This window comes from Ipomoea nil, unplaced genomic scaffold (genome assembly GCF_001879475.1).
Source record: "Ipomoea nil cultivar Tokyo-kokei standard unplaced genomic scaffold, Asagao_1.1 scaffold1830, whole genome shotgun sequence".
Lineage (NCBI taxonomy): Eukaryota > Viridiplantae > Streptophyta > Magnoliopsida > Solanales > Convolvulaceae > Ipomoea > Ipomoea nil.
Window position 1 is genome coordinate 156,228 of NW_017618258.1, and position 25,612 is coordinate 181,839.

A 25,612-nucleotide genomic window follows, 5' to 3' on the forward strand; every position below is an offset into this window, starting at 1 on the left:
TATATATAGTACAAGTTGTATAAGTATAAGAAAACATGAAATATTAACAATAGTTGAGTTCAATCAGGTGGTAAGGAATGCGTGTTATACTATAAAAGGTTTGAGTTTGAATCCCTCCTAATACTTTAGCATAGATTTTCTATTATTAATAGTTGCTTGTTTTATGGCTTCACTATTATTAATAGTGAGTCAGTTTTTTAAAATTACTTTTTAATATTAATTAATGGTGTGATTTTTACACACATACAAATTATTTTATGAAATTAATTATGTTTCATATTTTGTTATCTTTTTGTTGTAATGTTTCGCTCACACTGAACAAAAATTCTAGCTCCGCTCACACTGAACAAAAATTCTAGCTCCGCCTCTGTGTGGTAGCATGAGCTGGATGATGACTTGTGTATACTATATTTGCTGCAAGCCCTTGTGGAGTAGCTGGAAGTGGGATCTCAATTCTTTGGGTTATGTATTTCAGCAATACAATGTAGTTATATCAAACTATCAACCTACCTTTAATTTCTTGTTTCGGTTTAATTAATTTCATGTACCGTCCCTGCTTTAATTTGTGTTATTTTTTTATTTTTTTTTAACTTTTAATAACATTTTACTTTTAATTTAATTGAAATAAATAATACAATGAAAACCAACTAACTTGTAATGGGTATCTATTACAATTCCAAATAGGCGGCCATGATCCTAAAGAATCGTGAGTATGAGCTTTTCATTTTTTTGGGAAAAAGGGAAGGGGGCACCCTAAAAGCTAGCTGCTCGTACGGCAAGCCACTCGAGCATACTCGACCTCAAGTTGGTTCACAACAGAAGCCGGTGGCTCGAAGAACTCCAGCCATTCACACTGTCTTCGAATTGCCTCCTTAGCAAGTTTGTCTGCAACATGGTTCGTCTCCCGTGGTGAGTACTCACCCGTGATATCCCAGTCCATTCGAACCAAAGAAATACAGCCCTCTACTAGAGTCGCACAAGGGCCATGCGGCATTGATCCACTCCATCGCTTGTTTTGAGTCGCTGATCAGTCGGAGTTTTTTCACGTTCCGTTCCCAAGCCCATTTTAGTCCAGTTAGGATAGCTCTAAGTTCACCTTCGGTTGCATGGTGTGCTCTTGTGGCTACTGAATCCCCCTATCCAAGTTCCACTTGCAGTCCTGAGTACGCCTCCGCATCCCGTCAGACCATCATGCGCGGTACGTGAAGGCGGCATCGGTATGAAGGGTAATCCAGCTGCCATAATTTTGCGCATTATTTTCCTTCGGTTTTTGCGTTTTTACTCCAGGAGTCTTCCTTCTTTCGAACGCAGTTCTGGCTTCCTTATGCTGCTCATATATCCATTTGATCTTCGTTCTCCAGTCTCAAACTTCTTCACGAAACACTTTGTTGCAGCGCCATCTCCAAATCCACCAGATCGTGTACACGAATAGTTTTCCCCAACCATCAACCTTAGCGCCATTCACCTTACCTGCAACATTTCTTATTAGCCAGCTATCAAAGTCAGAGGAAAAGAACTCATTAATGGCCCCATGAGGTAAGAGTACTTCCCAAATTTCAGCTGCCGCCTTACAATGGCAGGTTGTCGCAGCTTGGACAAGTTGTGTTCATCGTGAAACCTCTCCTTCTTCTTTCCACATTTGTCATTATGCGTTTATGTTTGAGAGCCCAAATGAAAGTGTTGATTTTATTTGGGACTTTTAACTTCCACACGTCACCCCATCTTTCTGAAATCATGTTAGTATGCGCATTCATCTTAGCCTTGTATGCTGATGAAACAGAATAAAATTTCCCATTGCTTTCCAATTTCCAGTAGATTGCATTCTGGTGACCTTTTTGCTCATTGGTATGGTTCCTCCCATGAAATCATCTTCGCTTCCTTCATTAAGGTATTCCTTCTCCACATGTTAGATCCTCCAGGGCGCCAACAGATGTTATTAATATCTACCTTCCCATGCATGTATTTGCTAATCATCAGGTTTGTCCAAAGGGCCCCTTTTTCTTTGAGAATTCTCCACCCAATTTTTGCCAAAAAGCCAAGTTCGTATCCTTTAAATTCTTAAGGCCTAGACCTCCGCTTTCTTTCGGTTGAGTTACATTTTCCCACGTGACAAGGTGGGTACCATTGCCCCAAATGTACCTCCGAATTCTTTGCTCAATGGCGTGGAAAACTTCTGCAGGTAAGAGCATAGATTGCATGGTGTAGAAAGGTATATCGCTTAACACGCTTTGTGCAAGGACGATACGTCCCGCTAGTGTCAAGTGCCTCCCTTTCCAACCCTCCAACCGTGCGTCAATTTTATCTAGTAAAGGAGTGAAGATATTTTTAGTGACCCGTCCATGTATGGAGGGAACACCCAGGTATCTCCTGAGATCATCAGTTTTGCCAATAGCAGCCATGCTAGTGATTCTATTAGCAAGATAAGAGTCAACATTTTTAGAAAAGAAAATTTGGGATTTGGGAAGACTAACTCTTTGGCCAGACTCTCTGAGGCTTCTGCAATTAGGACCATATCATCTGCAAAGAGAAGATGGGTAAGTTCGGGACCATACCTGGTTAGTCGTATTCCCTTCCATCTCTTTGATCTGACTTCCTATTTTATTAAGTGACTCAGTCTTTCAATGCACAGGACAAACAAGTAAGGTGACATCGGATTCCCTTGTCTAATTCCTCTTGAAGGCTTGATCCAGTCTAATTGATCCCCTTTCCAAAGGATCCCTAACCTCAGGGTTTCGACGCATTCCATGATGATGTTTGTCCAGTGTTCACTCATTCCCAGCTCCTTAAGGATGGTTTGAATGAAACTCCAAGAAAGCCTATCATAGGCTTTTCCAGGTCTATTTTTAGTACCATGGATTTTTGTCTACCTCTTTTTATTCTCATAGAGTGAAGCATTTCTTGGTAGATAGTTATATTATCCACAATCTGGCGTCCTGGAACAAAGCTACTTTGCTCTTCACCCACCACCTCTCTCATGAGGTCCTTAAGTCTATTAGTAATGATCTTAGTAATCACTTTGTACTTAACATTGCATAGACTTATCGGTCTAAACTGGGAAGTTGTCTCCGGGCTTTTAACCTTAGGAATTAAGGCAATGAGTGTGTCGTTCCAGTCCTTGTGCATCTTGGCATGCGTGAAGAAGCAGGCCACCATTCTGTAGAGGTCTATCCCCACTTCATTCCATGCTTTTTTGTAGAAACCTGCGTGGAATCCGTCGGGGCCGGGGGCTTTGTAGGGTGCCATGTCAAAAAGCGCTGTCTTAACCTCCTCCAAAGTTACCTCCCTGCAAAACATAGAGAGGGTATCAGCATTAATATTGGGAAAGTTAGAGTGGTCATACCTTATCGACGGTCGGTTATCCTCGTCAGTAAAGATACTTTGAAAGTGGTCATGAACCTCTTGGCCATGTCAACCTCGCCATGCACCCAATCCCCATCACGTTGCGTAGACCGGAAGTCACCATAGAAGTCTTCCTCATTCGTGATAGCATGATAGTATTTCATATTGCGGCCTCCCGACGTAATCCACTCTTCTCTGGACCGTTGGAACCACGCCAACTCTTCTAAATACAAGACATCCTCAAGCTCTCGTCTAAGCTTGGATTCAAGTTTTATGAGCCCAGCGTTTCTAGCAAAGCTCATCGCGCATTGGGCACCATTAATTCGTGCTATGAATATCATTTGATACACAATCTAAATATCATTTTGAATCAATGTCCATAATGCTAGGTAGACCCTAGTATATAGTATAATTTGTCGCAAATTATACCCTGGACCAGGGTCTACATTGTAGACCAAGTTTAAAAATAAGAGAAAATTACACTTTTGCTCCTGTGACTATTATGGGCTTGTTAATTTTAGTACTCGACTTTAAAAACTAACAATTTAGTCTCGTAACTATGGAAGTTTTAACACATTTGGTCCTCCCGACCAAATCACCGGTCAAATGTCGTCGGAAAACGTAAACCTTTTTTAAATTATTTACTCATAGGGGTAAAACGGTTATTTTCTTTTAACTTCCTTCACCTGTTGACCGGAACTGCAGCGAGACACCGGAGGCGATGAGCATGGAGACGTCGCAGTCGCCGACGAAGCAGTCATAGAATAAGAGGCGGAGGGTGGCGGCGGCGATGGTGGAGAAACGACGAGAACAAAGGCTATCCAGGTGTCTCGCTGCAATTCCGGCCAACAGCTACTGTGTTTTTCATTGAGAGTTGTCTCTGACACCAAATACTCAGAACCGGAACAGCTCTCTCTACCCTCCTCTTCATTCCCATACCCAATAACAAAAATCAACTTTTTCTTGAAGCTTTTCAGCACAGGTCTCAATATTTTCAACAAGAAAACAAGATGCCTTTTTAAATTATTTTGTTAATTTCACAGGTCGCCAGAAGAACAATAAGCAGAGTTGCTCACCACAATGCCATCAAATTGATACCTTTTTTACCCAAACCTATTGTTCACCTTGGCCTTGTGATACAGATTATTGCGACGCCATTTGAGAGAAATACTGATCGGTCGGCAACGAATTATTTTAAATCGGGGAAGACTCCGATGCTTTATTATTTAAACAGATTTTTCTGATTTTGGTTAGAAAATTTCAATATTTAATAATTCAATTACTTTAACTGTTTTCTTTATTATTACTTTGAGAAATTGAATTGGTCTGGCCAATTGCTTTTATGAGGTATACACACTACCACTGTGGACGTATTTTTTTGAAGAAGGATGAAGAAGAAAGAAGAAGAATGAAGAACATAGAATGACTGATTTATCCCCGAATTAAACAAATTAAAATAGAATTAAAAGATTCCGGCGACATTTAGCCGGTGATTTGGTCGGGAGGACCAAATGTGTTAAAAATTGCATAGTTATGGGACTAAGGCCCTGTTTGGTAAAAAATTGGCCTATAGGTCAATTTTGGCTTATTTGACCACTATTAATTGTTTGATTTAGTTAAAACATCAATATAAATGTTTGGTTAATTAGCTTTTTGCAACTCCAAAAGGCTAAAATTCAAAATGCTACTCCAAGCAACTTTTTCAATTAGCTTTTTGAAAAAAGAAATTATACTAAACAGCTATCAGCTAACAGCTAATTTACCAAACACTTTTCTACAATCAGCTAATGTTATCAACTATTTATACCCTCTAATTAACACAATCAGCTAACAACTAACCGCTATCAGCTAACAGCCATTTTACCAAACAGGGCCTAAATTGTTAGTTTTTAAAGTTGAGTACTGAAATTAATCATTTTTGTACTTGTAAACAAATTAAAAGTACATTACATGATGATTACAAACACATAAACGTTAACTATAAGTATAAAAGATGTTAATTGTAGATACATAACATGCAATTAACATATTTTGTACTTATAATTAACAATTTATGTATTTACAATTATTATTGAGAAAATTTCACTTTTGGTCACACGACTATAGGGGCTTTGTTAATTTCAGCACCTAACTTTCAAAAGTGTCAATTAAGTACCTTGAGTATGTAACTTTTGTCAATTTTGGTCACTTTGGCCAAATTTGACCGAAAAAATTTAATCCAACATTTAGTCTAAAATCTAAGGGGAAAAATGATCTTTTCTACCCTTTCTCCTAATTCTATCCAACTCAAAACCCATGAAAGTAAAAAATTTAACACAATTCACCACCGGTAATTCAAGATCGGAGACTCGCCGAAATTTTCGAGCCCAAAAATCTAATATAGGAAACACAAAAACCCAGAATTCTCATCGATCACGCAAGAAATTTTTCGCCCCATGATGTTTGCTTCTTCCCTCCACCTTCATCAAAACCAAAAATAAAAAATAAAAATTGGCGTACGCAACCATGGCTTCGTTGTTCTCTCCATCTCTTCCTCTCTTTTCTCTTTTCTCTTTCTCTCTGAGATGTCAAAAACCCTCGGAAAACCACCCCTCCATAGCTTAAACCCCACTTCTTATACAATTGACCGCAGTGACCGAACCTATTGGTAAATCATGGTTGGAGACGGCCTACAGAAGGTTGCTAAAGACCGCTTCTATGGCACCATCTTCCCTCTGGATTGCTAAAATGGTCATTCTGTACAGGGTCAACAACTTAATTCGGTCAACACCAATTAGGAGAAAGGATAGAAAATACCATTTTATCCCTCAGATTTTAGACTAAATGTTAGATTAAATTTTTTCGGTCAAATTTGGCCGGCAAATTGGCCGTAGTGACAAAAAATTACATACTCAAGATACAAAATTGACACTTTTAAAAGTTAGGTGCTAAAATTAACAAAACTCCTATAGTCGTGTGACCAAAATTGAAATTTTCTCATTATTATTATATTATGTGTCTATAATTCAATTTGTTCAAAAATCTATATTTATACTATATATAAAAACAAAATCCTGAACTTTAACTTCCCTCTCAATTCCTAAAAAATCTCTCTTCCTAATAAAATATAGAGTAAATAACCAAAATGGTCCCTTGACTATAGCTAAATTCACAAATTGATCCTCGACTTTCAATTTCAACCAATTAAGTCCTTAACTTTGTAATTTTAACACGATTTGGTCCTCTGTCTATTTGACCGTTTGTTGACTATGATTTTTGAAGATATATATGTAATTTCATGGTCCATCGTCGATTTTTTAAGGTTCTGGTTGCATTTCCAAACCGCACTGTTACATTTGAATCCACTGCCGAAAGCAATCTACCAAATCCGGTTGCCTTTCTTCACCCTCCCTTTAGATTCAATGTAGTTGAGTTCGTCCAGAGCGAAGAAGACGACGTGTTTCCGAACCAGTGCAACGTCATCCTGGAGGCCTCCACGTGCTCCGACGAGAGCTGAAGGTTTTTCTGTAGATCGTCAATCACGGTCAACAAACGGTCAAATAGACAAAGGACCAAATTGTGTTAAAATTACAAAGTTAATCGAACAAATTTAGAAGATAAATGTGCCTGATTAGCATATATTTTAGATGGTGAAGAAAATTGAACACTTCAAAGTAATAGATGGACCTATTTGACACTTCTGACTTTAAATAATTGTATAACGATCCAAATATTCTTAATATATTATAACAAATTTATTTTGGGTGAAAATACTAGTTATTAGTTAACAATGTAATATGGTACTCCGTGTAACAATTGAAAATTTTTGGAATAAAGTTCAAATTGGCCACTGAACGTAACCTGAAAATGCAATTAGACCACTGAACGAAAAAAAAGTGCAATTAAGCCACTGAACACTCCAAAAATGTGCAATTTCACCTGATAGCATGTTACCCTCAATTTTAGCAGGTTATCTGCTTATGTGGCAGCTGAGTTGGCATTTTTAATAAATTTTAAATAATTTTTAATAATAAATTTTTATTTAAAAAAATTTTAAAAAAATAAAAAAGACTTTATTTTATTTTTTATTTAATTTTTTTCAATTTTTTAATAAAATTTATTATTAAAATTAATTATTAAAAATTATTTAAAAATGTCAACTCAGCTGCCACGTAAGCAAGTAACCTGCTAAAATTGATGGTAACCTGCTATCCGATGAAATTGTATACGTTTGGAGAGTTCAGTGGCCTAATTGCACGTTTTGGAGTGTTCAGTGGCCTAATTACACTTTTTTTTCATTCAGTGGCCTAATTGCATTTTTAGGTTACGTTCCGTGGCCAATTTGAACCTTATTCCTCTAATCCCTTATTCCGTTCTCGAGCTGTGCTTCTCCACTTCACAGCCACGGACGACGGTTCATCACTTCTCCTTCGTCTTTCACCGCCTCCCCCTCCGGCCTCTGCCCTCGCTCCTCTGTCCTCACATCCTCAGACGGTCAGACGTCACTTCGTCGATTCAGCCGTCTCAGCGGCGACCGTACGGGACTCAGGCACTCAGTGGCTTTGTGGAACTCACCTCAGCCAGTCAGCCTTCTGCGCCTCTGCTTCACTGAGTCACTGTAAATCCAAGGCTCAAGGTAAATTTTTTATTTTTCACATATTAAAATTAAAAGGGATTTCATACATTATATGCTGCCATGACTCTCTGGATTTCATACATTAAAATTTTAATATTTCATACCCTATCATGCTCACTGGACTTGTGTTGTTAGTTTTTGAAAATTAATTCTGGAGTCTAGACACTATGTTATTGGGTTTCTTTAATTGTTAATTAATATTTTATGTGAATTTTTGAGAAATAACCAAAGAAGTTACTGTTTTTGTATCAGTGTTTGAGAAAATTAATCCTGGAGTCTCAATTATTGCAGAATAGAAAATTATTAATTCTGGAATAATTTGTTAATCTTTTGGTTTTTCAGTAAGATGATCGGTCGGTTATAGCATTTACTTTGGTCGGTTATGACAGTAAAAAATTCCAATTGGTTTTTCTGTCGGTTATGTAATTGACTGACCGTTAGCTCACCCTAGCTAGGTGTTTGAGTGTTTCTAGTTTTCTTCTAGTTTGAGTGTTTCTGCTTCCGGTCTCCGCCTCTTCTATTGTTTATAATCTGAAAGTTCCAGCCTTGAAGGCTGGAAGTTGAAGACTAGAAATTCAGAGCCAAGCTACTTCCCCAACATTGTTCTCGAGTCTCCAAAAAAAGTATTCGAGATTGAGAAGCCATTGAAGGAACTCTTGCTCTCATTTCCAGCTCAGGAAATCAATATTGGTCACCTTCTTCATGTAAGTCTCTGTTTGTATTAGTGACAATCTTAGCATATCCAATTTCAAATTCTGATAGGCTTTTGATGATTGTGTGTGATGTTGATCCTTCAAATTCATGATTTCTTTATTCAACACCATTAGCTTGTTTTCTTTGGGACTCTGAGAACATCATTTACTTTTCTGTATTGGTGTCTGAATATGTTCATATTCATGATGATTGGTTTCTGTAGTAAATAAATTTAACAATGCAAAGAAGTAATTTCATTTTCCAAGAAAATTGCAATCCAGACTCTGAAGGAGAGAATTGAGGGAGTCACATTTGCCTACTCTTGCATTAGATCCCTTCATTCTTTAATAGAAATGGTAGATTAAGGGCATTGAAACTGCCATTGGTTCTATTCTAGTGTTCCATGACTCGTTATGAGGTGTAAATTTCAGCACACCAATTTATTTTGAGATACAAGCTTTTCAGTTTTCAATATACTAGCTGGATTGTTGGTTCATAAAGTTGAAAGGAATTTCCCTTGAAAATAGGGTGGTAATATAGTTTTGAAGAAGGGGCTGCATTGGATGATATGGAGGATTTGGGGTTCTTATATACCTTCTTTGGTACTAGAATATTATAGTTCTGTTGATATTTTCTTGTTTTCATATGAACAGGCTCAACTTCTATTTCTATGTTTTGCTTGCTTGAGGACATTTCTATGTAATGAGAATTGCTCTAAGCCTAGAAAAATAGTTAATGCTTAAGTTGGTCTATGTATGTCTCATAAGTCATACCAAAATATGTGGTCACAAGTCTTTCTTTTCCTCTTTATTGAATTGGTGAGTATGCTTACATAATGCTATTATGAGTATTTGGATGTTTTGTTACAAACTTCTACAGTTACTTTAGATTCTTATAACTTAAAAAAAAAAATGTTTGGACTTTGGACTATGTGATGTTTGGACTTTGCTATTTGCCTATTTTAAATATGTATCGTTGACTTGTTGTTTGGACTTATTTTGAGTTGAGACTTGAGAAATTTGAAATATGCATTATTGGTTTGTTTGTATTTTGAAATTTAAATTATAAGCAAAAATTAATAAATAATTATTTTCCCTAGAAAACTAGGAAATGTTGGGAATTGGGATTCCCAAACCGGACTGAAGTCTGAAAATGGGACTTCTCTTTCAAAAATGAACTGAAAGAGTTAAATAAATTGACCCAGATTTTCCACATATCAGCCATTTTTAAGAGCTTAGGAAATTGAAGATATGCAAATCTTCTTAGTTGGAATAACTTTTCTTCATTGCATAAATTTCTTTTTATTCGCTCCCTGAAGCTAACTGAAATGAAGGGTTTTTTTTGAAGGGCAAGTTATGAATCGTCAAACAATTTTATTTTTTATTTTTTGAAGGGCAATTGATAAAACAGAACATCTTCAAACCTCAGCATGTTGGCGGAAACACTCTCCCGGGGAATCCAATGTTGTTTCAAATCCAAACCGATTTCCCAAAACCTCTTTCCTTTATCAACCTTCATTAGACACAGTCATAGCTTTCCCGACCAGAGCTTCGAAGATTTCCCGGAGAACTGCCGCGAACTCGGCCACACTGATCGCACTTTGGACCCGGAGTCCACTTCAAGCTCCGCCACCGCTCTCGAAATTCAAACCATTCTCAAGCTTCAGGCCAACAAATCGATCACTGGAATACATAGCTCTCTCAGTGAAAGAAGTTTGACCTTGACGGAGGAGTTGGTTCTCGATGTGCTTAAACGGCACCGTTCTGATTGGAAGCCGGCATATGCATTCTTCAGTTGGGTGCTAGAAGGGGGAAACCGCACTGGGTACTCGCCGGGGACTGGTGTTTACAACGAAATGCTCGACATTCTGGGAAAAATGAGACGTTTTGATGAACTGAACGAGATGCTCGACGAAATGTCTGAAAGAGGAAATTTGTTCAGTGAAAGAACATATGGCATTGTTGTTAACAGGTATGCGGCAGCTCACAAAATTGAAGAAGCTATACAATTTTTGTACAAGAGGAAAGAGTTTGGGCTAGAGATTGATTTAATTGCTTTCCAAACACTGTTATTGTCATTGTGCCGGTACAAGCACGTTGAGGCAGCAGAGTTCTTGTACCATAACAAGAAAAAGGAGTTCAGGGATGAGATCAAAACGAGAAACATTATCTTGAATGGCTGGTGTGTTTTGGGGAGATTACGCGAAGCCAAGAGGTTTTGGAATGATATTGTGACTTCTAAGTGCAAGCCTGACAAGTTTACATATGGGATATTCATCAATTCATTGTGCAAGGCTGGGAAAATAAGCACAGCAGTGAAATTGTTTCAGGCCATGTGGGAGAAAGGGTGCAAGCCAGATGTGGCTATCTGCAATTGCATCATTGATGGGTTGTGTTTCAAGAAGAGGATCCCCGAGGCTCTTGAGATTTTCCGAGAAATGAATGAGAGAGACTGCTTACCAGATACTGCTACTTACAATTCATTGATCAAGCATATGTGCAAGATCAGTAGGATGGAGAAGGTGCATGAGCTTTTGGGGGAGATGGAAGAAACCGGCGAGGGCTGTTCACCAAATGCTAGAACTTATGGTTACTTGATAAATTCTGCCAAGAATCCAGAGGAAGTTTCTCAGATCTTGGAAAGAATGGAGAAGAAAGGGTGTAAGATGATAGGGGATACTTGCAATCTGTTGTTGAGGCTGTATATGAATTGGGATCTTTATGAAAGATTGAAAACTACTTGGGATGAGATGGAAAGGTGTGGACTTGGACCTGATCAGAGATCTTACACGATTATGATTCATGGCTTGTTTGAGAAAGGAAGGTTAGAGGATGCATTGCATTATTTCGATGAGATGACATCGAAGGGACTGGTACCAGAGCCGAGGACAAAATTGTTGGTGGATGCCATGAACATTACCTTGAAAGACAAGGGAATTGACTCAGAGAAGGTGGGAACAAAGAACAAGCCAAATAAGCATAGGAGAAACTGAAAGTAATGTGTCTTAACCTTCAACAAAACCAGCCTAAGGAAGAGGGTAACAACCAATATATCATCAATATTGAGATTTGAGATGCTCTCCCAAATGTATGTGTTCAGTACTTTGCTATGAATAATAGAGTTTTTATATGAAAGTTCACTTATTTTCTTGTGAAGGGTTGTGTCACTTATACACACACACACAAAATATATATAGGTCGCGAGCCTATAATATATATACAATGTTTATCTTTTAGAGTTTTTATTTTTCATTTGTTATGATTTCATAAATTGCTTGTTTTCATTTCTGCTGAGACAGGATATGTTAAATGAAATTTATCAAATCAAATTCCATACACTCTTCACTGGTATTAGATGCCTTGCCTATTTCTTACTTTTTATCCCACTTTTCTTGAAATGTTTTTGAGTATGCTGAGTATTAATATGTATAAAGAAGCACCTGCCATATCATATCATGAATTGTTTATGCTTTGCTAGATAGAAGAATATGACTGCTTTCATGGAAGTTCATTTCTCAAGTGCTGTATTTTGGATTCTTTGGGCTCCAGCTATGGTGGTATGATTTTAATGGAGCAGTTAGTACATTTCGTTTGGTGTTATTTGTCAAGTTTATTGACAAAATTCATCATTACATATTAATGTTCATTTAAATGATTTGCATGAGACATGCCAGGATGTAGATTCCACTTTCTAAAACACGCATTTGATTGAAATATAACCACATGAATTTGACTTCTTTTTTTTCCGTGATCTCAAGATACCAGGCTTTTCATTCATACTTGTGATTTAATTCCAGGAAATTGAAGCTCTTTTGATAGTATTCTGCATATTTCATGCCTGCGAAGGACTGGTTTTGCCATCACTTGCCAGATTAAGAACCATGTAACTAATGTTGTCGAGATTTTGTAATTTTTTGGTTAAGTAGCAAAAGCTTGGGTAAAAATAGCGCTTGGGCTGATTATTTTGCTTAAAATTTTGTATTTTTTGTTAAATACGGAATGATATGAATCAGAGCGAAACTCCATGAAAGGAAAATGAATGATTCATATAAATCACTTAGTGGGAAATGTTCAGAAGAAATTCAATGCTAATAATCCTTCTGTAGTCATTTAGATTAGTTGATAATGAGTAGCTAATATTTTCTTCATATATTTTTTTTTTTGTTATTTTTTCAATTTCAACCTGTTTAGGAATTTACTAAAAAGTAAAAACTAGTTAAAAATTATAATTACTAAAAATCAGAGATTACATAAAGTTCTAAATTAATTAAACCAATTTGAAACCAGAAAAATATGAAAAGACAAAAAAAATAAATTTTTACTAAAAATACAAAAAGTTATGAAGGCTAAAAGTGTTCAAAAAATAATAGTTTAAGATGTTAAATGACAAAAACGATAGTTTAGAACTAAATTTGAAATTGTCACAAAAAACAAGGGATCTTTTGTGGAATTAACTCCTAATATTAGTGTTTAAAGGGGATGTGTAAGGTCATTACAGTTGAAGTTTTCCAAGAGTTTATTACAAAGAAGATTAGCTCAAATCATACTTTAGAACTATTCCATAAAATTGTTTTACAAAATCAAAATAGGTGATAGACTGAATTTAATAAATCATTGAACGTTGTAATTATAAAAATGAAAAGTTTTGGGCGTGAGCCGCAAATTAGAGGTGTTGTCCTAATGAAGAGAGTATAAAGAGTAACTACTCGTAGTGATATCCTGAAAAAATTTGATCTTGTTATCCATCCTACAGTATAAACTGAGAATAATGAGATGTGATCTCACACTCACTAGAATCAATTCAAAATGGAATGCTTAACATGGTAGGTACTCTTAACCTGTTACATGAACACTCTGTAGAAGACCCTAAAACCTCTGCTCTGTCATCACAACAGGCTGAGCTTCAGCATGCTTTCTTCCCAGGTAAGGACCACTTCTAATAGCTTCCTCCAGCTGTGGACATCATCAAAAACTAGTGTTATGATATACACAAAATACACCTTGAAATCTTTTCTTTCTGGGGGTTGGGTCCTTCAGCATTTTCGAAAAGAAAAAAAAAAACATTAATCATGATTGCAATGAGCTACTTGAATAGGAATGATGGTTGGGGTCTACATCTGTTAGGCACAATCTCATACTAAAACCCAGTAATATTTCTATGGATGGACCGGACCAATCACAAGTTATCCACAAAATCTGTGCCGGATGCAGAGGAAATAAAATATCTAAAGTTTTTGAGATAATGACGACTCTACTACCTTTGTAGCTAGACCAGAACGTGCAGGGTCACTCATTAGTTTGCTGGATGAGGTGAAAGACTCGTATACTGCCTCACAACACTTGTGCCGAGCTTCCATACCTAAGAGTTACCAAATTTCCAGAATTTACAAGGATTAGAAAACATCAGAGTATTCATCATAAACTGAATTGATGTACAAAATATAGACCTATCTTTTCTGTTTCAGTATATTTGTTGGTAACAATATCTACAATTTCTTGTCTAGATATAATCTCTATCAGGCACCAAGGTCGAGCCACCAATCCTGTGATCACTCGATACCCCTGTCAGGTTGAACTAGAGTTCAGGTACATTGAAATACTTAAACAGAAGAAATAATGTAAGGCCTTTTCTGGTTGCTAGGTATCTTTATAAGATTTGTAAAAAAAAGGAATAATAAGTCTTTGGTCAAATAGAAAGGTACTCACAGCAAGACGAATTTCTGAATCCTGTTGAAGAACCGATAGGAGGAGGCCCTGTCACAAGAACCAACCTCACAATTATAGATGCAGCCAAGGCACTACACTACTCATAATGAAGTCAATTTTGTATCTTTTTAAAAAAATACCTAAGCAGGTCAAGAAAATGCACTTAGGCACCATCAGCACCAATTGGGTTTTACATTACAGATGATTTAACAACTGTTGTGGTGCAGCAAAAAAAAAATTATTTCATGGGTTAAAGGCTAAATATTGAAGTGTCTTTGTCAGTGACTGGCTGGCAGCCAGTATCAATACAACAGTGCCAGAATCAAGCTGCCGGCATTCCATTCCATGTTTCCATTTTTGAAGTCGCAAGTGAAAAGAAATAAAATTAAACTTACAGAAGGTGTCAGTTTAGGAGACTTTGATGATGTGTCATAGATCAAACGTCGTAATGACTCTTCTGCATCACCATCCAGTAACACGTCATTTCCAGAACGAGTTTCTCCAACAATGTTTCCAAGAGCATGCAGTGCAGCCTGTATCATGCATTAAAATAAAATAAGAAGAATCTAAGTAATTATAGAACAAACCTTCCTCGGCCATGTATGTATGGATTCACTTAAAGTATGCATATGGCAACAAAGAATCAAAAGGTTTTTATGCTCAGTGGAGAATAGAGATGTCACGGAAAATGAAAACCCAAGGGTTCTTACCAGTCGTTTACCATGATGTTGGCAATCAAAAGCAGCACTGATAACATGCCTAACAGGAGCAGGTGAACTCGATAGTAGCGCAGCAGCTCCTTTCTTGCCTGCAGCACCATGTTATGGCAAGCTAGTTTGCAAGTGATTTTTTTAATTTAATTAAAACTAAAGGAGGTATTTCCCCATTTCCTAAGAACCATCTAGCAACAAACTCCCCCTAGCAGGCTTCCCCCTTATTGGCAAAAATGTAAGAAAAAGTTAAATTTCAAGTAGAAATTGTTAATAACTTAATATAGTTAATGCAATGGCCTGTGACCCAAATTAGCTAATTCCCAACAGTTATGCTCAGGACCAAACGAGTGCTACACTCAAAAGTCCTCAATTAAGTGCATAGGTATTTGCCATTTGTGATGTCAAAGTCGGACATTTCAAAAACACATGTAATACTTCTAAAGATGACATGTAAACCCTAAAGGTGGCTCTCACAGTAATCATTATGTATTTGTGTCCATGGTGCTAATGTGCTATAAGCATATACTACATGCAACCCCCATCATTTCAGTTAGTAACAACCTTCATTATGATTTTCTAGCCCGGACATGACATGGACTGCAAGAAGACTGAGTGATTAACTTTAGGCCTATCTAACTTGGGGTAGCTCCCACAGTAATCATTCTGCATTACATTGAAGCCCATACTTTCAGACTTCCAATTACTCCAATTAGTAACCACTTTCATCTAGCACCAAAACAAGTATGGTCTGTGAGAAGAGATGAATCCTTTATTTTTAGGCCCTCAATTAAACTTTTGCAGCGCACATCCAAGTGGGCATTCCCATGCTCATATCTTTCCACAGTAGTTAAGTTCTCTAGTTCATATGCATACCAAAAGCCGGACTACCGACTACCCTTTGCACCAAGGATTTAATTGAAAGTGTATGAATCACCAGTCAGTGACAATTTAATGTACAATTAAATGGCATTTGATATACTGTATAAACAAAGCATATTAGCACAAGAATGTCTTAACTTTACCAGAGGCAAATGATTTACTTACACAAACCAATTTGACCAAATGCTTCAAGTGCACATTCAAATTCGTCTGCATCTTGACTTCCCAGAAAAGCAAACCTCCTATCAATAGCTGAAATGACATTTCTATAACCTATCCAAAATAAAATTATCTCATGCATCAGCCACTTGTAATAATCAGTTAACTTGAAAAAGCAATGCAAACATCCCACTAAAAACTCACAGGTTTGCTGTAACCCCCACCACCCACACATCTTACATTGGAAGCATAACTGCTTAAGGCTCTTAATGGACAGTTTCTCCGGCTTGTGATTCATTTATTTATTTTTTTAATTTTCTTTGTTCGGCTGACAACATTTCATTATACCCATCCTTTAATTCATGACAATATTCACACAGAAAACATGATCTCAACACATCACCATCCATATTAACTTGAAATACTAACATTAGTCCTTAAAATGCAAAGAAAGAAAAAATCCTTATCTTACTAGGTTCATCAATAAACAGAAATGCATTGTCGTTGGACAACACCCTTCCAGTTATCAGCATTGCTCTAGATCTCAAGATTGAGTCAGCAGATGCATTGCTACAGAAGAAGAGAAGGGATAATGAATAATGCATCTTAATAAAACAAAATAAAATTCAATCCTCATCCCCGAAGGAAAAAAAAATATGGAGAGCATTGGAAAAGCATAAACATACAGATGGCAATGAATAGAGTATGCCATAGATGTACCCAATTATCAAACTACCCCAAAGAACTGAATAAGATGTTAATAAAAAAAAAAACATAAAAATAAAATAAGACAGATGCAATGAAAGTGCCAAAAGTGTACCTAATTATTGAACTAAGTAGATAAAGAAGTGTAGTTCTTGACAAGAATTCCATGCTATGCTGAGCTTCAACCAACTTCATTCACCAAGCACATGCAGAAAGAACACGTAAAAGATCAATATGGAACTTGTTCAGGGAGAAAAAACAATGTAGAGATCTCTTTACTTTTCCCCAGGGGCATTTGAAGCTCTTTCTTAATAAGTAATTTAACTTCAGGTTGCCTACTAGAAAGACAATGATATAGTAGCACCCAGGATCACATGAAAAGATGAAAAATTATGCAAATTTTAAATGATGTTATAGAGAAAATTTGGGAACTTTTTAAGGCATAAATTGTAAAAGGCACACCTCGTATAAAAGTTCTAATGCGCTCAATGTTACAAGTGTATCATTAGCATTGCCAACTTCTTTCTCCAACAAGCTAAGAAGATTGGCATTGTAGACTTTTGATGCCACGGTGGTAGAAATAGAAAATAACTTCACAATCAATGCTAAAACTCGAACTCGTCCCTGAATATATTGGAGAATCAAAAACAACCAAAAGAAGGAAAGGGAAATTTATTATAGGCAATCTCATATGAATTTGCAGTATGGCATATTTAACAATACTGTAGTTTATTATCCACCAGAGGCCAACAAGTCCTGGTATTATGTAGATTAATTGCAGTAACAGAAATAAGACTCAAAAATAAATTATCATATTAAGTACTCTACCAGTGAAGAACATTTTGCAGCCAAGTCTCCAAGATGTGTCTGTTCACTGCTGCTTGCGGGAAATATGATATCCTGCAGAAATTTGTCCATTTGACAACAAATTATGCCAAGAAAACTATGAAAAAGAAAATCATTAGAAGCATTATATAAAATCAAGACCGCATTGACCAAACGAGTGACAGAACACTACATACTAAGCCTTTTGTAAAGCCAGCCAAATTCTTAATTGCAGCAATCGCTGCTGCTGCAACTTGTTCATCCCTGAAAATAGGCAAAGAATCAATTCCAAGAAACTAAGTGAGAGGAAGGAAAATCATAAAATAATCATTGAAAGCAATACTTCTAATTAGATAACCAGATAATTGGGTGAAGATTGTTAGTAAACAGCTTCTAAGGGTATCATCTATCATGAATGTTGAATTAAGCAATTTATGCATCTGCTGCTGCCACTAACAGTAAATGTCTTTCAGGAAAAGACAGCTTGTTCTCACTTTGTAAGTTAAACACTGTTGTAGTAATCTTTAAGACACTTAAGAAAATGTGTAGCAACAAGCCAACAACACGTGCAGAGATCTCAAGGAGCAAACTTGGAGGGAAATAATCCAGTCATCCAATGAGAGTTTGATTTGGGTTGTAGAAGGACAGAATCTATGAGACAAATAACCAATAAAAAAAAACAGAGAATGAGCAAAGTTTTGGCCAAACGGAAGAGACTAGTCAAAAGTACCTTACCCATCAATCAGGCAACTGAGCAATAAAGGATATACACCATTCTGGAGAATGAGATATACAGCAGTAGTTTCATCAGTATTATCCAAAAGGGAAGACACCTGAACATAGTAGTTTCTATGTCAGATTTAAATTAAATATAGCAGAGAAATCTCTTACACCAAGATGCCACAGAAAGAACAATACAGGCACTCAATAAGTTCCTTAGAATTATTTACTACTCCCCCTAACTGCCCTAGTTCTTCTCAGTGGAAAATAATAATTCAGCTTAGCAATTCAATCAATTTCAATTTTCAAGCATCTGTTAAATCAGCTAATAATTACTACATAATTATGATGATGTGACAATGCTTAGTGTTTTTTAGAAATCATTCAGTCGTGCATATAATCCATTTAAGCATTACAGATCTGCAGTTGTGATTTGCCACATGTGCATAAATGTCAAGTGTGTTAATTTCAGTTCAGGGAAGAAATTGAAGTTTACAGACAAGAACAGCTTCATTCGAGCAGAAAACTTTAGTAAGCAGACAGAAGAGTCCTACTATCGTCAACCAAGTTGAAAGTGAAAATGGCATTAGCAACTTTAAAAATCAGTCATGGAGCTGAATATATATAAGATGCACTTACTGTTGTACAAGCCAAACGCCTGACATTCTGAGATGGTGCACCCAGGCCAACAACAACGAAAGGCTGAATAAAAAGGAGAGCAGTATAATTCAACTAGTGCATCGAATTTTAACAACGATACTGACATCTCAACTCAAGAAAATCAAAGCCTCAGTACCAAACACAAGTAGATTCATAATCACTCATAGTAAAAGGAAAATAAGACTAGGGGTACATTGAGTTCAAATCATATCTTAATAAAACAATGATACTGGCATCGCCAAATTGAGAAAAGGAAAAACACATTACCAAACACTAGTAGATGTATAAAATTCATTCATGAGAACATAGTAACAGTAAAAGGTAAACAAGACTGGGAACATCAAGCACAAATTCTATCTCCATAAGGTTTTTGTTTTCCATTTTCTTTGCTATATTAAAACCACTTAAAATAAAGATAAGCCAGTAAATAGAACACTAACAGAGAAGTGAATTTGCAATGTAAATAACATACAGACATAGAATACCATGAAATGTGGGATCAAAGATGCTCCATATTTAGTTCTGAAAACCTTGTCTAAACAATCACACAACGCGTCCTCCAGACCCGGATAATCCGATTTCGCTTGTAAAGCACTGAAAGAAATTGAAAACTCCACAAATAAATAATCAACTAAAAGAAAAGCAAGTCGGATGGGCCCAGAGAAACAGAAGGAGAACGGTACTTGATAACGGCGGGCAGAGGGAAGCGGTCGAGGAATTCTTGAGCTGAAACATCAGATTGAGGGCCTGAAATCGGGAGACGGTGACGCTGATGATGATGATTATTGATGAAATTTTTTTATAAAATGAAAATAATGCAGAAAATATTTTACTGGGATCATAAGCGAAATCAGTTGCAGCTTGGAGTAGCTGAGCTGCATCAACGGAGTATTCTTCTTCCATGGCGGTTTTGAGAAAGAATCACGATAATGCCACTGCGACTTGGTGAGATACGAATCATACGACTACGAGACTAGAAGATTACTGAAAATAGACTTTAGTAAACAAGTTTTAATCAAAATTCTTTAATTTTTACTTTGGTAAACAATTTAATTGGAGATTTTTTTATCTTACTGTGAGACTTAATACTCATTATTATGTTTATTTGTCTATTCTTATTAAGTTCTTGGATTCAAATTATTAAATAATTATAAAACTCATTATTATTTTCATAACTTACTTTTAAACAATATAGAATAAGAAATGAGAAAGAAAAATAAAATAAAGAAGTCATTACGACATTGCCCATGCATTACATATGAAACTTTAATATGTATACATATACTAACATTTTGTACGCGCGATGCACGGAAATTTATGTCCAATATTAAAACATTGATAAATACAAATAATTAAAAATTATAATTCGAATTATATATACACAAGTAATATATGTTTTTTTTTTTTTTTTTGAGAAAAAGGAGGGGAACACCCCATGTCAATATCTGACCCTCCATCTTTCTTTCCCTTGTTTTCCATAAAATAATAATCTTATTTATTGGATTATTATTTATTTTTTCTACCAACGGTTCCAACAGTCCATACCAGCCTTCCGGTTCCATATTGTTCTAAGGCGCCGCAGTAAGTAATTGTAACCCACTGTCTTCCCTAGGAGTTTTATTATTAGAGTGTTCTGCCATTTGCTTCTCAGCTTTATCTTCTCCTCCTTAGTTAGTCTAATCACTGGGCAGATTGGGTTGTCATCACCTTCCTATTCCCTTTCATCATCCGAGACGTCATTAGTTTTACCTCTTTCAGTGTCGCTTATGCTTGTCAGTGCCGCTCCGAACGAAGGGATCTGAGCGCTATTTTTACCCCACAAAGGATTGTTCTGCCCTTCTATTTTATCATTCTCCTCATTGATGCTTTCGTTCCTTTCATCTGTGTCCATCTCCGTTGATTCACCTTCCCTATCCGAAAAGTTTCTCTTCGTCTTCTTCTTACTATGTTGGAGAAGGTCAACCTCCTCCGTAGAGGTGGCTGCCGACGAGGAGTTTTCCAGCGTTCCAGAGAGAATCATCTTTTTATTTTTTGCTTCTATTTTATTTTAATATATGTTTTTTTATACACTCATATATGAATAACCATTCATAGAAATTTAATTAAAATATAATTAACCATTAAATTAAATATATAATGTTTTTAATAAAATGATAAATAAAGAATAGGAAAAAGATATGATAGATATAAGTGTATATATTAATAATGGAGTTATCATTGCTAGAATTAAAAATTAACGGTGTTTTGTCTAATAACATCGAAGTGTGTGTAATAACATTGAAGTGTGTGTATAACATTTAAAGTAAAATGTATACATTTATTAGCATACAAAACGAGTGACATAAATCAAGAGGGACGTTGTTTTGGGGCTGTATTATATATATAATTTTTGCTTTATTGTTTCACATTTTTTACCGCAGAGCTCTCGCCTCTTTTGTTGCCTCTCTTTCATCGCCTCCAACCTCTCTACCTCGCTGCCTCTCTCGTCCCTGCCTACCGGAGTACCGACTACTGTCCCTCTCGGTCTCTCGTCTCCTCTCAGGACTCAGGAGTCCTCTGTGGCTCCATCGCTCTATCCCTGTCTCACTGTCTGTGCCGCATGGGCATCGCCACACTGGTGACCAGTCGCCGGTTAGCCGCTTTACCGGTCAGCTGGACAGTAGGAACACCGCCTCTCGTCTCCCCTTAGGACTCGGGTTCGTATTTTTGCCCTAATTTCTCTAATTTTATTTGTAATCAATTTAATGTATGTACTTTTTGTATGTGCTTTGTTCAATTTGTTTATGAATGTGGGCAGTGTCTTAATTTGTTCAATTTGTGAATCAGTGAATGTGAATTTGTTGAGTATTTTTTTTATTTAATTTCAATCGTTATCCTATAGTTGAAAAAAATGTTAGAACTCAAACGAAGAACTCAATTCGAGTTTGTTCGCTGCCAGGGTGACAGAATTGTTTAGTTTATGAATGTGCTTTTTGTAGAGTTTTTTTTGCATTTTTGGTCCCACGAGTATTGTGGCAGTAACAAGATTGCTTCGAACCTTGCAAACTTGATCCACGACTATCATTTTTTTTTTTAGCACAAATGGTCTTTCCGGCTCAATTTCCATCCATTTGTGACTGGAAAATTCTTTTCCCCCTTTATAGCAAGGTTGAGCCATGGACGGAGATTTAGCCAGAGGACCATTTGTGCTAAAAATGATAGTTGTTGATCAAGTTTGTAAGGTTCGAAAGTCATGGAGCAATCATATTAGTGACACAATACTCGTGGGACCAAGAGTGCGAAAAACTCGCTTTTAGTATATGAATGTGAGCAGTGTCTCAATTTGTTTAAACAATGTCTCAATTTATCTCAATTTGTTCAATTTATATCTCAGTGAAGGCGTTGTTGATTCTTTGTGCTTCATTAGGTTGAGAAAGTATGTTTGAACAGATACTACAATGTAATAGAGTCAGTAGCATTCAAAAAAAATCAATTATATGAATGTGAGCACTGAGGCCTAAGTAGTGAGTATGTCTAAATTCTAATATTATTTTGAATGTGAGGATTGTGAGCAGTGAGTATGTCTAGATTTTATTGGTGTTGCCATAATTTTCCTAATTTTGTTTTTGCTTTAATTTCTCTAAATTTTTGTTTAGCATATCATGAACTAAAGTGCATAAGTGGCTTAATGTAAGCCTAAGATCCATTTCAAAAATCTATATCTATTTTGGAAAATTATTATCTAGTTGCATTGATAAGTTGCATGATATTTGATTTCCAATTTGTGAGAAAAGAGAAGTTGTTGAGAAGTTATGTGCACGAGTTTGCATAAGTAAAGTTGTTGCATTAGATTGAAGTGCATGAGTTATATCTGTATGTATCTAGTGTGAGTAATCTGAGATTTTGGAGGCCCGTTAGGACTATGTCCTTACGGAAGAAAAGAGAAAGAAAGAAAGTAAAGAAAGAAACAGACATTGCGATCCGATGTGAAGTAACGAGGTCGATATTCTCGAGTTACTAGGTAGGATGCTACCCGTCGGGCTTGGAATCCCGGTTAGGGGGTGTGCACACTGACAAGTACGATACCTGATTCCACAGAGTTTGAGAAAAGAACCAAGAGAGTGGTTCTGTGGGTGAGATGACTATTAAGCTGGCTAGATGTCGAGCCCAGATAGGTTCACATTATGGTGAAGTTCCTACCTCGCCCACGAGTAAAAGTAAAGAAAGAAAGAAAGCGAGTCTATGTGACTCAAGAGAAATAAGAGAAAAGTGAGTCTGTGTGACTCAAGTGAAAGAAGAGAAAAGCGAGTCATTGTGACTCTAAAAAACCTCTACCGAACGAGTGTTCCTTGTTACAAAAGAAAGAGTGTATATGTATATCTATCTATACTTATACTAAAGCATCATGTTCATTTTATTGCATGATTAAATGATTTGCATGTATTGCACGAAAGTATGAGAAGAAGCATGACTTTATATTGTCATTTATTGAATGTATTGATAGCATGAGATTGCATGTTAAAGTTTAAGTATATTATTACCCATCAGTTAAGCAGGAGTAATTTATTTCGCCATGATAAGTTATATATGTGAAAGCATGAGATTGCTGATGAGTTAAATGATTGAGAAAGCATGCCTATTTGATAATTAGGTTGCAAGCATATAGAATTACTGTTGAATATATTTGAGTTGTTGTTTTAAGTGATTGAGAATACTTGATCTAAGTGTTTGAGACAAATGTTTTCCAAAAGTATATTCTATAGTACTTTATAGGGTTGAGTGGCGTTATACTTAGCTTCGTGCTAACGAGTTATTTTTCTACTTTCTTGTTTGTTAACCCCTTTCAGGTGGGCCCAGTTCTTGGGAGCGATCGAGTTAGACTGGCTTAGCTTAGAGCGCTAGTTGTAGTCTAAACTCTTTTCAGTTATGTTTGTTGAGACTTGGTTGTAGATCTGTTTAGATGTTTTGTTGGTGCTGGACACCGGGGTTTTGTTCCCCAAGTTTGTTTAAAGTTAGTTAAGCTTGAAGTTGTTTAGATCTTTTCCTTGCCTGTGCAATCACTGTGTGTGGTGATTGTGGTGGTGACACCTCTTGAAGTTTGACTATTAAGCTTATAATGCTATCTACTTGCTTCGTTAGTTTCCCTTTTTAAGTTAAGTCTTGTTAATAAGGTTTAAGAAAAGTGGGGTGTTACACACGCTCCAACCCACCAAACCACGCCAACACTTGTGTACCAAGGCACGCGACCATGTATTTGTTCCTATATTTTCGGAGCTAGTGGTGATGATGGAAGGTGGCTACAACGTACGATGGCGGGGGGGACTTGTGATGGACATATCTGGAAAGTTTGGGAATTGGAATTTGAGTTTGGAAAAAGGAGGAGGAGGTAATGTTGAATTATACTTCCTTCAGGCATCCAGATGCCTAAAGAAAGTGAGAGACTTGTGATGGGGATATGGGACCCCGGGGGTCCATTTTATTAACAAAGTATTGACCCAAGTGGGGGTGGTGAAGGAAGGAAGTTAGCCCAAATCTTATTGGGCTAAGAAGACAAGGGGGCATGGTGGCCCAAAAAGGCACAAAGGAGGAGAGAAAAGAGGTTTTCAGGGCAGAACCGTCGGCGGCCGGCCAGCGCCCCACCAGCGCAGCCAGTGAAGCGGAGAAGCCAGTAGAAGGCCAGAGCAGAATAGGGTAAAGGACGGCGGCGCGACTAGTGAAGGGAAGAAGCCAGTAGAAGGCCAAAGCAAAAGGGGGTAAGGGAAGCTGTCAGCAGGAGTCAAACCCAAAACCTCTTGCATAACAAGCACGCTCCAACTCACCAAGCCACGCCAACAGTTGTGTACTAAGGTACACGACCATGTATTTGTTCCTACATTTTCGCCTGGGCAGCCTTGACCACCGACCGGCGACTGGCCGGCCACCTCAGGCCACGACGTGGCCAACAGTGGTGGTGCGCCCCCGGGCATGTCAACGACGCCCCCCCCTTTCCCGAGGGAGTGCGAGGCGGTGTGTTGCGGTGTTCGGACTGGGCCGTTGGATTGCCGGGGTCGCATGGTGCGGATGCTATGGTGTGGCACTACGACGAACGTGCCCTTGTGTAGCGATGGATACGGGAAGTGGCGAGCGAGGGTAAGTACGTGGGACACGTGGACGTCAAAAAAGGAGAGGGGGCGGGCTATAAATAGGGGCCCTGGATTCTTAACAAGGGGCGACAAGAGACAAGACAGGCACACTGGTCTAGTGGTCTCTAGTCTATACTCTCAACCCTTTCACATGGGTTCAATTCCTATAGCCCACCATGTGGGCCTTATTCTTTGTATTTGGGCCGCCATTTCGGGCCTGTACCTCGAGCTTTGTACGTACTATTTTGGGCTTAGCATCCCGGGCAATAAAGTTACTCTTTTCCTACCCCGTTCTATACCTCTATGCTCGGTTTATGGTGGACTCGGTCCCGATAAAACCATCATTATTATTATTATTAAAGTAAATACTCAAAATAGTCCCTCGACTATAGCATAATTCACAAATTGGTCCTCGACTATTGATTGAACCCAATTAAATCCTCAATTATTCAAAATGTACCTAATTAGATCCTTCGTCAATTCTTCCGTTTAAAACCT

The 25,612-nt window shown here is 37.2% G+C and overlaps 2 protein-coding genes across 11 annotated transcripts; one reads left to right on the forward strand and one right to left on the reverse strand.

The window, feature by feature from the left end:
• The first annotated feature begins 7,674 nt into the window (after positions 1 to 7,674).
• LOC109192694 (putative pentatricopeptide repeat-containing protein At3g15200) lies at positions 7,675 to 12,203 on the forward strand. 8 transcript variants are annotated; one of them, XM_019343390.1, is made up of 4 exons: positions 7,677 to 7,954; positions 8,297 to 8,658; positions 10,041 to 11,683; positions 12,125 to 12,203. In XM_019343390.1, exon 3 carries the CDS (start codon positions 10,077 to 10,079, stop codon positions 11,637 to 11,639), a length of 1,563 nt encoding a protein of 520 aa, XP_019198935.1. In that variant the 5' UTR covers positions 7,677 to 7,954; positions 8,297 to 8,658; positions 10,041 to 10,076; the 3' UTR covers positions 11,640 to 11,683; positions 12,125 to 12,203. The 8 variants fall into 8 exon arrangements, with proteins under 8 accessions (XP_019198941.1, XP_019198935.1, XP_019198938.1 ...); XM_019343393.1 differs by having other exon boundaries at positions 10,041 to 11,686; positions 12,150 to 12,188; XM_019343394.1 differs by having other exon boundaries at positions 10,041 to 11,686; positions 12,153 to 12,168.
• A 1,045-nt stretch (positions 12,204 to 13,248) lies between these two features.
• LOC109192693 lies at positions 13,249 to 19,998 on the reverse strand. Of its 3 annotated transcripts, XR_002056142.1 has the most exons (18): positions 19,847 to 19,998; positions 19,697 to 19,760; positions 19,499 to 19,607; positions 18,993 to 19,055; positions 18,369 to 18,466; positions 17,831 to 17,897; positions 17,637 to 17,708; positions 17,271 to 17,432; positions 16,924 to 16,997; positions 16,576 to 16,673; positions 16,110 to 16,217; positions 15,063 to 15,160; positions 14,748 to 14,885; positions 14,353 to 14,400; positions 14,094 to 14,208; positions 13,905 to 14,005; positions 13,440 to 13,599; positions 13,249 to 13,396 (listed from the first exon to the last, which is right to left on the reverse strand). XR_002056142.1 is itself a non-coding variant. In XM_019343387.1 (17 exons), the coding sequence occupies exons 1-17, from the start codon at positions 19,914 to 19,916 to the stop codon at positions 13,513 to 13,515; spliced, it is 1,572 nt and encodes a 523-aa protein (XP_019198932.1). In that variant the 5' UTR covers positions 19,917 to 19,998; the 3' UTR covers positions 13,249 to 13,512. The 3 variants fall into 3 exon arrangements, 2 of the variants coding, with proteins under 2 accessions (XP_019198932.1, XP_019198933.1); XM_019343387.1 differs by having other exon boundaries at positions 13,249 to 13,599; XM_019343388.1 differs by lacking the exon at positions 17,271 to 17,432 and having other exon boundaries at positions 13,249 to 13,599.
• Between the last annotated feature and the right edge of the window lie 5,614 nt (positions 19,999 to 25,612).

Coding starts and splice junctions, on each gene's coding strand:
- LOC109192694 (XM_019343396.1), top strand. CDS start 10,077: ATGTTGGCGGAAACACTCTCCCGGGGAATCCAATGTTGTTTCAAATCC.
- LOC109192693 (XM_019343387.1), bottom strand. CDS start 19,916: ATGGAAGAAGAATACTCCGTTGATGCAGCTCAGCTACTCCAAGCTGCA. Junction 18,467..18,992: donor GGCGTTTGGCTTGTACAACA/GTAAGTGCATCT, acceptor TACTATGTTCAG/GTGTCTTCCCTTTTGGATAA. Junction 16,218..16,575: donor TCTGTTTATTGATGAACCTA/GTAAGATAAGGA, acceptor TATTTTGGATAG/GTTATAGAAATGTCATTTCA.